Genomic DNA, 15430 nt, shown 5'->3' on the forward strand with positions numbered 1-15430 from the left:
CCGTGTTAGTCTGGATTTGTAACAGCAACGAAGGGTCCTGTGGCACCTTACAGACTAACAGAAAAGTTTTGAGCATGAGCTTTCGTGAGCACAGACTCACTTAATCAGATGAAGTGAGTCTGTGCTCACGAAAGCTCACGCTCAAAACTTTTCTGTTAGTCTATAAGGTGCCACAGGACCCTTCGTTGTGGTTACAAGGTAGGAAATGAAGTACAGGAGTAAACAGTTTTCACAGTGGAAAGAGTAAATAACAGGTTCTCCAAAGATCTGTACAGGGACCGGTGCTGCTCAACATATTTATACATGATCTGTAAAATGGGGTGAACAGTGAGGGGACAAACTTTGCAGATGAAACAAAACTGCTTCAGATAGTTAAAGCCAAAGCAGACTGAAAAAATTTTCAAAGGGATCTCACAAAACTGTGTCATTCTGCAACAAAATAATAAAGGATATTCAATATTGATATACTTAAAGATAACATGAAAAATTATTAGTTAGGAAAAAGCTTGCATTTTATTCTATTTTTGGTAATACCCTTTAAAGATCATATCTTTAGGAATCAATATGAACTGCAAGTGTCAACATCTTTTCAAAAAGGCAATAAGTATCTGAGAGAATTGAGCGCTTACAACATTTTCACAATAATGAACTCTTGTGAATAAACACTTTTGCTTCATAGTTTTATCATATGCTCTTCCATCAACAGGCTCTCAACTTCATGGCTGAAGCAGTGCAAAGGGGCTGGAAACTGGCCAGCTACCCTTTCCTTCCAGTCTCAGCTTACAGAGTATGCCAGAAGCGATACTGTACTTCAATCAGTCTTAGCTAGCTGACAGCTCCTTGGAAGATGTTCACAGCTGTCACTGTTCAGTGAAAACCCCAGGGTCTTCTAAACTATGTTGTAGTGAATGGAGACGCAATAAAATAAAATCAGATAAAATAAAAGGAAGTTGTGGTTGTTCCTTTGTGACCCTACCCTTCCTTGCCATGCTGTTCAAAGACTGGGAGTAGCTGTGAATTTGGATCTTAGTTTTATCAAATTTAAGAATGAAACTTAAAATTTATACTTCATAAATTTATTTACATACTTTATAATTTATAGTTAAAATACCTACAATAATGTATTTAAGGTGTTTTCTTATATATTGAAACATTTCCAATTCAATTTAAAATTCTAGGACTCCTACTGAAGGTTGGGGATACACAAGCCGTGAGTACCACATTTAGCACTTCCTCATTCTGCACCAAAAATGTAAAAATTCTGCACAAGATAATTTTAAAATTCTACTAAATTTCGCAAATGTTATGTCAAAATAACACTATATAGTCACTCCAGTTTCAATCATTTTGGTAATTTATTTCAAAATATTTCTGTAACAATACTAACACACAAAACATTTCCCTTAAGAAACCCCTATTTCTCTACCCATCATTTCTGGACCTACTGAAAAGCTCATACTCCCAGCTAAGCCCTTACCTCAGCCCACCTAACTCTATATTCCCAGTCAGAGCCCTCAGCCCCTACATCCCCTAATTCCCTACCCCATGTCCCCTCCTGTAGCCCAAACCCTTCACCCACAGCTCTACCCCAGAGCACACATCAAGAACTGGCACATTGACACACACACCCCTGCCACCTCCTGCCCTATGAAAATAAATGAGCTGGTGTGGGGAGTGAACAATGAAGCGGTGTGGAGTCAGCAGCGGCCAGGCCCTCAGAGCAGGAGCAGGAGCAGGGCAAAGACCAGGACAAGGGTACTTAGTTTTCTGCAATCAGAAAGTAGGCAACCGTATTTCTCTCCCCCCCACCGTGGAAGGTGGGACCTCCTGTCCCATGTGCAATTATCTTAAGGGAGGTAAAGGATTTCTGGAGTCCATATAATGTAAGAGAAATCAAGCTGGGCTCCATCTTGGGAGCTGGAGGAGATCCAGCTCATTGTTGTGCCCCTTCCTGCCACTCTCTTCCTTCCACAAAAATACACACACACACACACACACCATGGCAGATCACAGGTGTTTTCACTAATATTGTTAATCTGGCCATGAAGTGTTCTGTGATTCTGGCAGTCTGCCAAAATTTTCCCAAGGCACACACAAAGATGTGAAAAGAAATATTTTTAAATACCTTACATATCAGGGCTTTTCTACACACAAAACATGAACTTGTTAAACTATGCTGGCATATTTATAGCTATACAATCCCCCCATGTTGCGATAGTTTCCGTATGGAAGCTACACCAATATAGAGCACCTTTATCTTGACAAAAAGGCATCTACATTAGGTACTATACTGGATAACTATTTCAAATAAAAGTAATCAAATCCCTAACCAAAGTAATTATACCACTACAAAAACTGCTGTAGACCGGACCTCCAAACTTAATGTCACAGGACAATGGAATGGCACTTCTTTACCTGGAAAGGATTCCGTCTGCTACATACCATGGACCTGCTGCAGATAAAGGGGTAGCTGCTTCAAGAAAAAGGTCATATGAATCTTTTCTCTTGAACAATGTTAGACAATCTAAATATAAGAAGAGCTACTACATCCTCCTAGAATTATTGTACATATGGGGCCTGAAAATCTGCACAAAAACAGAACCTTCCCCCTAAATTTTTGGCTGGCAAACAGGAAGTGCCAGTTTTCTGAGATTAATGCTTCACTGAAAGACTTAATTAACATTCTCTCTCATGTGAAGACTTTGCATATTTTTGCCGCAATATATGTTTCTATTTGCTGGGTTTTTAAACTCTTCCATTAAAAAATAAATTGAACATTTTTCCAGCACACAAACATTTAAGCATTTTTATCCTGTATGATTAATCTGCTCAAACCTTATGGCAGTAGTTAAATTTTGTACAGAATTTAATTTCCAAAAGTGAATAGCAAATAGTCCAGGGCCAATACTTGTTCAGAACTAAAACTTGATATTTGGGATCAGCCAGAAGCTGGCAGTGCTAAGGAGCTACTACTTTTCCTCGCATGCTGCCTAATAATGGGATTTCTAATAGAGATCAACTGAGGAGTTAATGCTTCTTCAAGAAATATTAACTCTCCCTTCCCCGTCTTCTTCAGTCCTCAACTACAGTTTTGAAAGACAATCTTTTAAACAACAGCATAAGGAGATCTGGGGCTGGCTCGCCCCCACACTCTGGGGACTGGACTACCATCCCCATGGAGAAGTGGGTCACAGTCACCCTCTGTAAGCCCACCACCCCCAACAGCTACCACTTGGTGGAAAATCAGTTTGGTGTGGTGAAGTCCAATGTTGGGGCCTTCCTCATGGAGGTAAGGGACTCTCGGGCTGCAGTCCCTGCATGGGTTGTGTGTGTGGCCCACCAGAGGGGGACCCTCAGGAAGTGGGGTTGCCAGTGCAAGGGGTGAGCTTGGGAAGCTCTGTGCCCAGGGGGACTGTGATGTCCCACCCTTGCACAGTCCTGCTGCCGGGGGGGGGGGCAGCCTTATGGAGGGGCTCCTGGAGAGCCCAAGGGGGAAGGGGACCCCCGGGGCTCAGGGACTTCCTTCCTCATTCCATGATGTGTGTTCAGTCCCCTCCCTCCACAGGTCATGATGGCAATCAACACCATCCCCCGTGGAGGGTCATCCATCTGGGAGACGGGGATGGTCGTGGCTAGATTTGCCATGCTGGGGTTCCTGATCTGCATCAGAGCTATCAGTGGGACCTACAACCTGATCTGTGCCCTGGAGCAGAACACAGCTGAGTATATAAACCAAAAGGGATACTTCTCCGTGGTGCTGCAGGCCCTAGTCAACCACCATGGACAGTTCACAGACATTTACATCAGGTGGTCAGGCCAGGCACACAATGCATGTGTGTGTTCTGCAATTCTGGCCTGTGCCAGAGGATGGAGGCAGGTACATTCATCCCCTACCATGATCTGGGTGTTGGGGGCGTGCAGATGCCACTGTGCATTTTGTGGGATGTGGCCTACCCCCTCCTTACCTGGCTCATAAAGCTTTACACTGGCCAACTGGACTCCAGCCAGGAACTCTTCTCTGCCCACATCAACCAGGCCAGGATGCAGGTGGAGTGCGCCTTCGGCCACCTTAAGGCATGCTTCAAGTGCCGCTCCCTTGCCTGGATGTGGGACAGCACAATGTCCCCAAGTTTTAGTTGTGTGTTGTGCTCCCATAGTGAAGGGAAAGGGGAAGTCCTTCCTCCTGGCGTGGGGGATGGACACCAGCTACCAGTATGAGGAGTTGGGTGCAGCTCCAATCCACCAGGCCCATTGGAACAGCATGCAAATCTGGGAGGCCCCGAGGGAGAGCTTCTCCCATGGTCCCCAATAACACACTCTAGGGTGCCCCTGCAAGCAGAGGCTTCAGGCCCACAGCCCTAACCCATCTTTACCATGACCCCTCCCTTTGCCCCTTCACCCTCCCTGACCTCTGCCCAATAAACAAAGAACTAGTTTACTGAACCAAATACAAATGTGGGGAAAAGAATCAGTGTAATAAACCATTTACAATAAAGTGAAGTGCAAAACCCCTGAACTATGTACAGTGGTGGGGAGGCTTGGGACAGGCGTGGGAAGGCTTTAAACCATGGAGGAGGTGAGGAGCTGGTGGAGCTCCAGCAGGGTCTCCAGCACCATATCAACAGTGCAGTTTGGAAGTAACATGGAGCTCCTTGTAATAGTGGCAGATGGCAGGTCCTGCCATAGAGCATCAGGCAGCATCCCAGGCATGGACACGGCCCTGCTGGAGTTTCTTTATCTTTGCCCAGACCTGCTCCATGGATGGAGGAGGGGAGAATATTCCAGCAGGGCAGTGGCCATCTGGGAATAGGCAGGGCTTAACTGTACTTCACCTTGGAGTCCTGCAGTATGCACTCAGGCCCAGTACAGAAGGGTGTCCACCTCTTCAAGCCTCAGGGTGGAGCCCCTTTGCTGTGCTCTGATTGCTGTGGACAGAGCGTCCCCTGGGGCATAAAAACAGTGCCCTGGAAGCTTTTTCTGTCGACAGAACGCCCCTGAGAATGTACACACCCACCTTCTTCTGACAGAGACCTGTCAACACAGGCATTCTTCTTCATGGGGAGAGAGGTATGGCTGTCTACGGAAGTGCTGCATTCTGTCAACTTACTGTTGACTGAATACACTTGGTAATCTGGATGCTCCCTGAGTTTTGTCGATAAAATGCCAGTTTTGTTGACTAAACCATATAGGGTAGACATTGGCAGCCTTAAACATTGTTCACTGAGCAACTCTTTTTGCAAGTGTCAGATCAGAAGCTTTCAAGCCTGTGTTTATTTCTTCTATTGCTGGTGTGGGGAGTGGGAGGGGTAGGGGAGGCTCAATATGGAGTATGAATTGAATATAATACTTGCAAGACCTAAACTGTTTGGCTTTTCTTTTTATTTAAACTTCACTCGCCACTGACTAAACAGATCCTCAAAACAGAATTTCTGTGTTAAAAGTTCTGTTTTAATAAAGTTACTTTTCTATACACAATCTGAATGTAACAATCTTCTCCAACATTACTGTGGAAGTAATCAGAGTGCTGTGGAATCACATATATTGAAGTCATTCCCTCTCACAAAAAAATCACTATTATCTAAATTTCACAGAACAAAATACTCTTTCAATATTTCCACTATTTACAGATCTTTAGATAAAAATCATCTTTGAAATTCATGTTTGTTTGAATCTATGTGAAGAGTACAAAAACTTCCAAATCTTTCCCTTAAGTTTTGGTAACCACATTGCCAAAGTAACTCAGGTGTCTCACTAGAGCTGTGTCTACACGTGCACGCTACTTCGAAGTAGCGGCACTAACTTCGACATAGCGCCCGTCGCAGCTACACGCGTCGGGCGCTATTTCGAAGTTAACTTCGACGTTAGGCGGCGAGACGTCGAAGTCGCTAACCTCATGAGGGGATCGGAATAGCGCCCTACTTCCGACGTTCAACGTCGAAGTAGGGACCGTGTAGATGATCCGCGTCCCGCAACGTCGAAATTGCCGGGTCCTCCATGGTGGCCATCAGCTGGGGGGTTGAGAGATGCTCTCTCTCCAGCCCCTGCGGGGCTCTATGGTCAGCGTGGGCAGCAGCCCTTAGCCCAGGGTTTCTGGCTGCTGCTGCAGCAGCTGGGGATCCATGCTGCATGCACAGGGTCTGCAACCAGTTGTCGGCTCTGTGGATCTTGTGTTGTTTAGTGCAACTGTGTCTGGGAAGGGCCCTTTAAGGGAGCGGCTTGCTGTTGAGTCCACCCTGTGATCCTGTCTGCAGCTGTGCCTGGCACCCTTATTTCGATGTGTGCTACTTTGGCGTGTAGACATATCCTCGCAGCGCCTATTTCGATGTGGTGCCGCGCAACGTCGAAGTTGAACATCGACGTTGCCAGCCCTGGAGGATGTGTAGACGTTATTCATCGAAATAGCCTATTTCGATGTTGGCTTCACGTGTAGACGTAGCCTAGGACAGCAAGTATTCCCATAAACTGCAGGCCCTCTTCCAGAAATGTCATTGTTTTGAAAGTTACTTTCAGAGATCTTGTGTACAAAAAACAGACCATGTTCTGCAGATGAGAGACTAGGGAAGAGGAACAATAGCATAAACCTTTTTGGTATTTGACACTTCAAATATTTTTCCTTTTAAAATGAGGTGACCTGTGCCCTTTCTGTTTAAGGAAGCAAGCTAGAAGTATTGAAACTTTCATCATGTAAACTGCAGTCTAACTGAAGTAATTCAAAAGTGAACTTTAGAAGCCTATATGTGACTGTTCACTTAATAAGTTGGTTATATTTTCATTATGTATATTCCAAAGTAAACAGAACAAAGTGTCTAATATATGCTATGTAACAAATTATAAAGAAAGAAAAGTTTATTTGTCCCGCTGTATTTTTGAAAGTTAAAAATAAGTGGAGTTAGTACTATTCTGTTCTATTCCAAACATAAGACATGTTTTTTGGAGGGTTTCAGACCAAATAATACAATAACAAAAACATAATCCTTAATATCTTACATTGTTTCTATTTAACCACCATTGCTGTAACAAAAGGGACTAAACCCAAGTTTTACATTTCACAGCTCACTATCGTGAATCCCTAAATTCACTAGCTGTGTGCAGACTTCATCAAAGGGTTGAGAGTGAGGCTCAAGAGCCATAAGTGGCTCTTTAATGCGTCTCACACAGCTCTTTGCATGGCTATTAAAACACTGATTTCATTATTAACCAGTCTAAGTTATTAAACAATCAGGCTGCTTCTACTATGTTATCAACCAATCATCCTTGATTAAATTAGTCATTTTGCTCTAAATTTGTGTGCGTGCATGCACGCGTGTGTGTACAGAGAGAGAGAGAAAGTGATTACAAAGCAAATAATCAAGTGGATTTTTTTTCAGTTGCTGATCATATTGTATTATAGTAAATTTTACACTGAAAAGCCCAGAACAATTGCATGGCATGTTGAGCTCTGCAGTGGTTCTTCCAAAGTCAATAATACAGTCTAGGAACAGGGGTTGCTTTAACCTAAAGTCCTCTGGATCAGAATAAACAGGACTACTGACACACTTAATGTTAAGCACCGGCCAGGTCATAAACATGTGGATCCTACAAGCAGATATGCTCAAAGTGACTCCTCTGTGTTAAGCCCCTTATGCTTCAAAAGTGTCACAGATGAACTGGGGAAGTGGTAATAAGATAATTACAGCATAAACCATAGTAGTAGTGTTAATTTATATCTATATGTCTCATTCTTTTTTCAGAAAGACAATATTGAGGTCCTCTTTGTGAATGCTGAAAACCTAAGGCTTAAGTTTAAGGGTGGGCTGACCCTCCATGTTCTGGCCCAATCCTAGTGCAGTTTTAGTTAGAAAAGGTATTCAACTCCTATCGTGAGTTGTAGTGTAGTGCTGCTGTGTTGTTTTAACACATGCTGACTTCTAAGTAATGGATGAAATACCCCTATACATAAGTTTAAGGCCTTAACTTTCAACGTATGTGTGCCAATGTTGAACGAACCCTTTAACCACAGCAAATACCACTAACCACGAAAGGCATTAATATCAACAGAACTTGACAGAGCATAGGGAGTCAGCATTATTATATCTGTATCTATTCTTTCCTGAAACTGGACGCATGCTATTTGTGTATCATTTATGGGTTTATTCCCCTGAAAAAAATGCACAAATTGACAGGTGTTCTATTTCCTGATAGATTACTGGAAGGAATATATACTAATGACACTGATAACCGTTAAAAGAAATTTCTGTATTTTTATAAGTTTCCTTCATATGCTTTGACTGCAGAACTCCCATTCTAAACTTAAAACAGAAACAAAGTCACTATAAAATGTTACTGAATGGTAAAATTAGGTTCTCATATTTCTGAGAATTACACCTTTCCAAAAAACAGATGCAGAGACATAAGCTGTATTTATCTGAAGAGCTTGTATTTGACTATACAGCAGATGCTGTCATACAAGCATGTAGCATACAAATACGGCATTTTGACTTTATAGCCTTCATGTACCATCAAGACGAAAATATGTAGTATTACTTAATTCATTTCTTCAAATGGACTCATTCCTTCATTTATGACAACCAGCAAGCCTTTTTGTCCCGCAATCTGGGACAGCATAATTCAACAAATGAAGACTGAACTAAAGGAGGCATAGCTATCAATGTCAAATACAAGCTCAGTGCTGCAGTCTGGTGTTAAATTATAAACAGAAATAATCTTCAGTATAATCCAATATATAATTAATGACCACTGATGTTTACTTATCAACATACAGGTCTAATACAGCTATCTCAAAGGAGAAAACACTTATGCAATATTTAGACACAGTGAGACCACCTAGTGCTATAATACTAACTTTTGCCAGATTTAAGATGATTTCTTGCAATTTGGTTCTGCCATATGCTGAGTATCTCTCAAATTATATTGACTCAGTGTAAGCTGAGGGCACACTAACACTTGCTAAATAATCAATACCTTTCCAGATAAAACTGCAGCCTTTCAACAAGAATGCTTTTTAAAAAAAAAAAAATGAAATAGTGCTAATTGTCAGAGAAAAACTTGGTGACTACTTATAATTCCTCAAACAGATAAATGTTCAATAGGTGCTGAGGATGTTGAAGACATTGAAAGACTGGGCTCTAGTGCCAAGATCCCTGTAAACAGATTTCCAAAGTGGATCACTACAACTCACTGCAAAGTTAAACCAAGTTGTAACTCAAGTGCTGCCCCAACTTGAGTTCTAACAGTATTAAAAAAAAAAAAAAAAGCCCTAAAAGTGAGGTGATGCCTAGTCTAAAATCACCCTTACAAAAGCTAATTTTTGCATGCAAAGGTTACACTATTACTCTTGACAAAAAAACAAATCAAAACCTCCTTAATTGTGTTTCAAAATATGAAGATTCCTCATTCCTCACTAAGCTTTTACACCCAACTGTAAATACCATGAAAAATTGGATTTTTGCCTGATCACCGGAGTTCCGTGCATCTTTAATAAATATGGTTAAACAGATTAAATAAAATTGGGAATGAATTCCATTAGCTTTTTCCAACTATCATTATCTTCAAAAGAGGCCCAAGTCTTGCCTTTAGTTAGATCTTATATTTTCAAGAGGTATTGTATAATACACCTGTTTAAAAACCATGTACATGACAATACTAGATTATGAGACTGTAATGCAAGCCATTTAAGTATCTCCAAAAAGATTCCTGAGGAAGCTATGGACTTAATTTTGCAAATGTGTTCTCATGTAAGTAAGGGTTTGCAGTATTTGGCCCAAATTATCATAACACCCATTCATTAGAAAACAGTTAAGGTAGAGTGACTTTAGTACAACATATGCAGCAAATCCTCGAAACACATGGCTTCAAGTTGTATGTAACTCACTCTAACACAACTTAAGCACACCTTGAAGCTGCTCTGCAGCTGTCAGCCTGCCTAGCTGCCCACAGCTGCAGGCAGCTAAGCAGGCTAGGAGCCCCTACTTCTTGCCTTCCCCCCAGACATGCAGTTTGTCACCCAGACAGCAGCACCACTGGGAGACATCAGGGAGAAGACTTTTAGCCTGCATAGCTGCCTGCAGGCTAAGAGCTCCTTCTCCCTGCCTTCCCTCAACTGTGCAGATGTCAGCCTGACATGGCGCTGCTGGGGAAAGTCAGGGAGAAGCAGCCAGGAAACTGATTAGCCCTCAGAGGTTGTTCAGTTTCCCAAATCCTGCAAATGGCGGGGAGCTGAGAACCAAGTGGCAGCTCCCCACCTGGGAACCAGGTTCCCAGCTCCCCTGACTTGTGTGAAAATTTGAGTTATGAGGGGCTTACAGGAACACAATCTTTGCGTAACTTGAGGGTTTACTGCAGTACAGTTTTTAGGAAGAACTACCCAAAGCACAGCCCACACAGCTTCACACCTTGGTCTGCATTTGCCACCGTGGCTAATGGGATACTGTCAATTCAGAGAGTTTCTACTTTTAAAAGTTTCCATTTCTGATAGAACAGTACTAAATAGCATTTCCAAATTCAGGCAAATGTTTAGATTCACACATAAGACAGGTCCACATCTGCTATTCTTCTCTTCCCTAGTATGATCTACTCCTCTTTATACTAATAAAGCATGGCCCCTGGGTTCCTGACCAAGTTGGCAACATGGCCCTTCCAACGAGCAAAGCTTGAATGGCTACCTTCCCATACTTTGGAGTGCTATTTGCAAGCACGTAAAACAGGAAACATGGCATTCCCCCCTTTTATTTATTTATTTTTTTGTATATGCAACAACAAGCAAAGAGGCTCATTTGCTTTAAGACACATAATCAGCAGCTTTCAGGAACCAAATCAGAGTTATATTAGTTTGCTGTGCTCTTGGAGATCCAGAATGTATTTTGTACAAACAAGGGTCAACTCCAACCTATAGCCACTCATCATCACCATCACTGCAAGTGCAAATATATATGGATATCCAGTACATCATGCTCAGCAAAACCAGACACCTTAAAAACATTGTCCTTCAAAAAGTTAAATTGCATGCCAGCACAAATATGCTTGCAGTATTCGGAAAAGAAATGCCATGACTGTCATTTCAGTCTTATTATGCTATAGGGGAAGGGTAGAGAGAGCCACTATCATCAATCTTCTTCAGAACTAGATTCCTCCTCTTGGTCAGAGACCTCAGCAACAGGGAAACGCAAAATAGCTGCTACCCCCGTCAGCTGGCCAAGCTGCTCTCCAGACACATGGAGGCTGGAGAATATGCGCACTGTGCCCATGTTCTCCCGGACACTATCTACCAGCCTCACATATCGGCTTCGAGAAGCCACGTCCAGGTGCCTGAAGAGCTCATCGCTGATCAACAGGGTATCAATGGCCATGGCTTCATTAGCCTTTTCCACATGTTTGAGGCCATAAAATGCCCGGTCAGGCTCATGCTGTAGCATCTTGTAGAAATCATCCAAGGCTTTGACCTCACCAGCTGCCTTGGTGTCAGAAAGACGGCTGGCCACAGCAGGGTCACAAAGGGCTTCCTTCAGTGCATATTTATGTCCAGAAGAGGCGTGGACCTACAATAATAAATGTTATAAACAGAAGAAAAAGTGGATCATTTAGTCCATGCTGGGCAGTCTCATGCTTCACCAGTGAACTGATTTTTCCGTTGCCAGTTTTTTCCTCAAGGTGAATTTTTTTTTCCAGAATATTGAACACAAATCCCTTTGGCTACCTCTGAGTTTTAGCAAAGTTAGAAAATATGCTTCAGCCATTCAAAATCTGTTTTAAACATACGGGGATCTTGAGCACTGGCCTAGAGCAAAAAACATCTAAAACTAGATTCCTTTTTCTCTCTAAAGTTACATCTCTGAAACACATATTGCATATTCCTGTAGGATCTGTGCACTTTTCGTTCGTGATTGGACCCTGGTCCTCATGCTGGTCAACACTACAAATCCGATAATACTTCATTCATATGCATTTTAATACACTGAACTAAAACAAATGTTCAACAAACTTTTGAAGCTGTTTTAAATGCACTGAGACCTTCAAAGGCTTAGCAGCTTGACTTTGGAGTAAAGACTTGCTTAACTCAGGAACAATATGAATTCTCTAGGAAGCCAGGCATTATAAACCTCAGGAAATCAATAAAATCTGGGATTTTTTTCATTTTCCACAGCCCTGCCCCCAGGAGTCTCATTTAAAAACACCCAATACAACAGATGAAAAATCATTACTAAATAAAAGCTTAACATTAGGCAGACAACAAAACCCAAGAGAAACAAAACCAAAAGATTTTTAACAGCAATGTTAAGTCAGCCATGCTATTTATAGGCATATTTCATCTGCTTCTTACAGTGGCTTTAAATCCACCATCCACCTCAGCTGGAATATTGTGTCCAGTTCTGGGCACCCCAATTCACGAAAAATGTGGAGAAATTAGAGAAGGTCCAGAGAAGAGCAACTAGAATGATAAAAGGTCTGGAGAACATGACTTATGAAGAAAGGCTGAAAGAATTGGGCTTGTTTAGCTTGGAAAAAAGAAGATTGAGGGGGGACATGATAGCGGTTTTCAGACATCTTAAAGGGGTGTCATAAGGAGGAGGGAGAAAACTTGTTCTTCTTGGCCTCTGAGGAGAGAACAAGAGGCAATGGACTTAAGCTGCAGCAAGGGAAATTTAGGTTGGACATTAGGAAAAAGTTCCTAACTGTCAGGGTGGTCAAGTACTGGAAAAAGTTGCCAAGGGAGGTTGTGGAATCTCCCTCGCTGGAGATATTTAAGAACAGATTAGATAGATGTCTATCAGGGATGGTGTAGATAGTGGTCGGTCCTGCCGTCGGGGCAGGGGACTGGACTCGATGGCCTCTCGAGGCCCCTTCCGGTCCTAGTGTTCTATGATTCTATAAAATACTCATGAGCCTCAACACAACTGAGCTGACATTTTTGCTAGTAATGCAATTTCCCAACTGGTGAAATCTCTGCAATCACTTTTTTTTTTGTTTTATTTTTAACTGGGAAAAAGTGGAGGGTTGCATTTAATTATTAAATGATTTAACTTAGTTTAAATTTTAGCTGTTCCAACAAAACTACACCTGCATTCCTTATTGGCCATAATTTAAAGTCTCACTAAAACTAATTTTTTCTTGATTTTTCAGCTTAAGTTCTCTCTTGTGTTAGTATCATTTCACTTACAACACCCTTTTGTCACACCATACAATTCTTCACTCTTTTTGGAGTTCCCTGTTTAGAATTACTTATCTATTTTACCTGAAGGAATTTGGAGCGGTTCTCTAGGAGCAGCTTGTTGTCAGTCTTGACTGCCTGCTGGAACATGTAGTCACAGAACTGTTCTCTTACAAACCCGGGACTGGCCACCAGCACACATTTAACAATCTCGAAGTTGATATGACGCTGGATTGCCTGCACCACCTGCTCATAAAATCTCTCCAGCGCTCGGTCATGTTGACTGCAATTTCCCTTTCGTTTTCTAGGGATGTTCACTTCAATCTTGGCCCGGGTCAGGGTCATGCTGGGGGTAACCAGACAGATATGAGCCAGCCCCTCCTGCATGACCACTGCAGCCACGTCAGCGCTCCAGCTTGGGTCACAGGCCTGCTCAATGCGCTCCAGCACCACACTGTCCCACTGCTTCTTGGCTAGGGTGAACTGGCGGTTGGGCTCCAACTCGATGGTGTGGTAGGCCCCCATCTTGACATACTCGTTCTCTTGGATGTTGGTGCCCTTGACCCGCAACTGGCAGGCCTGTGAGTCAAAGTCGATGGCCTCCACAGAAAGGGTGAGGGTGGTGCGGATGCGGTTGCTGCCCACGCTGCCCGTGGAAGACTCGGTCTGCACCTTGCGGATGGTGGACGCCCGCAGGCTGTCTCCCACCTGCAGCAGGTTGTAGGTGTGCCACATGTCTTCGGCGTCCTCAGGGATCAGGGTCACCTGCCCCGCGTTATCCTTCTCGATGTCCTTCCTCACCAGCTTCATCCTGCCACTGCCCCGACCGACCCTCTCTGCAGGGGATGCGCGGAGCCCGGCGCCTTTCAGCCCTCGCACGGCCCGGGGGCCTGCGTCCCCTCAGCGGCAAGGGAGGGGCAGGCCTGGCACACACGGCGGGGATGGGAGCCTCCGGGCGGGGCCAGTTGGCTCTGGGCCCTGGCACAGGGCGGCGAAGGTGCAAGCAAGCGCCGGACCCCTCCGTCAACGCGCCTACCGCGCCGCGGCACCTCACTGGTCTGAGCGACGCTCGACCCTATGTCAGTCGGCGATGGCAGCAGCACTAGGACGCTCCGACGCCCTGGCTGGTGACAGGACTCAACACAGTCGGAAGCAGCCCCCAGACAGCATCGTCCGTGACAGCGCTAACTAGGCAGCTTCGCCTTCCCACAGAGCGCATGCGCACATTGCCCACCCCGAGCAGAGTCATCGAGACAACTTCCGGCGCATTTCCAGCAGCGCGAGCCCGACTCACGCATGCGCACAGAAAACTCCCGGGCGTCGCGTTTAGCGCCTGCGCGGAGAAAGCTTGGAGGAAGCAGCCGAAATGGGAGTTCGGGGCTAGTCTGCTACCGCGCTGCAGCAGCGAAGCGGCGCAGAGAGAGGTGGGGCAGCGCCTGTGGTCTGGTTACCGTGTCCGCAAAGCGGCTCCGCACTCCGCCCGGCTTAGTCTCGTCTGGCTCCGCGGCCGGTGCGAGGGCCGAGGTCCCTGGGAAAGCAGCGAGCTGGAGCTTCCGCAGCTGGGACCTGAGTGGTGCTCTGCTAGAAAGCTGAGCGTGGCTGGGTGCAGGCCGTGTGCTGCTCCGCTTCCCTCTAGCGCAGAGATACAGCAACACGTGGGTCAGTCGGACCCACAGGCACCGCCACCCGCCCACTCTTCCATGTAATAGGGTATCTGTGCACTGCAGGTTTCTTCAACATTATGCACTTTGAGGGGCTAATGTTTCAATGGTTACGATTACGGGACAGTGATCTGTCGGCAGAAGTCATTGTTGGCAGAGATATCCCAACAAAGCTTCTGGGGACAGAGTGCAGCCACACAGAAAAGCCAATCAGGAGAGTGCTCTGTTCTGTTGACAGAGTGGCTGGGGTGCCTGGCTGTTCTCAATTAAACAGGCACCAGGAAGCACAGCAAATGGGGGTGCCCGTTGTTCTGGTGCCCTGTGTGTTGAGGGAAGAACAACAAGAAGTCTTGTGGCACCTTATAGACTAACAGATATTTTGGAGCATAAGCTTTCGTAGGCAAAGACCCATTTCATCTGATGAAGCAGGCCTTTGCCCATGAAAGCTTATGCTCCAAAATATCTGTTAGTCTATAAGGTGTCACAAGAGGTCTTGTTCTCAAAGCTACAGACTAACAGGGCTACCTCTCTGATACTTGTTGATTGAAGGCTCCCCCCCCCACACACACACAGCATCCACACAGCTTTTTTCGTTGACGGAATCTGTCAATAGCAGTGTTATGCC

The 15430-nt window shown here is 44.4% G+C and overlaps 2 protein-coding genes across 2 annotated transcripts in view; both read right to left on the reverse strand.

The window, feature by feature from the left end:
• ITGA1 (integrin subunit alpha 1) overlaps positions 1–15430 on the reverse strand; it is a 115437-nt gene that overhangs the window by 86603 nt on the left and 13404 nt on the right. The window lies entirely within an intron of this gene.
• Positions 6833–14370, reverse strand: PELO (pelota mRNA surveillance and ribosome rescue factor). Its single transcript, XM_074995586.1, has 2 exons — positions 13229–14370; positions 6833–11534 (listed from the first exon to the last, which is right to left on the reverse strand). Exons 1-2 carry the CDS (start codon positions 13952–13954, stop codon positions 11103–11105), a joined length of 1158 nt encoding a protein of 385 aa, XP_074851687.1. The 5' UTR covers positions 13955–14370; the 3' UTR covers positions 6833–11102.

The sequence above is a fragment of the Carettochelys insculpta genome, chromosome 5 (genome assembly GCF_033958435.1).
Source record: "Carettochelys insculpta isolate YL-2023 chromosome 5, ASM3395843v1, whole genome shotgun sequence".
In the NCBI taxonomy this organism is placed as follows: domain Eukaryota; kingdom Metazoa; phylum Chordata; order Testudines; family Carettochelyidae; genus Carettochelys; species Carettochelys insculpta.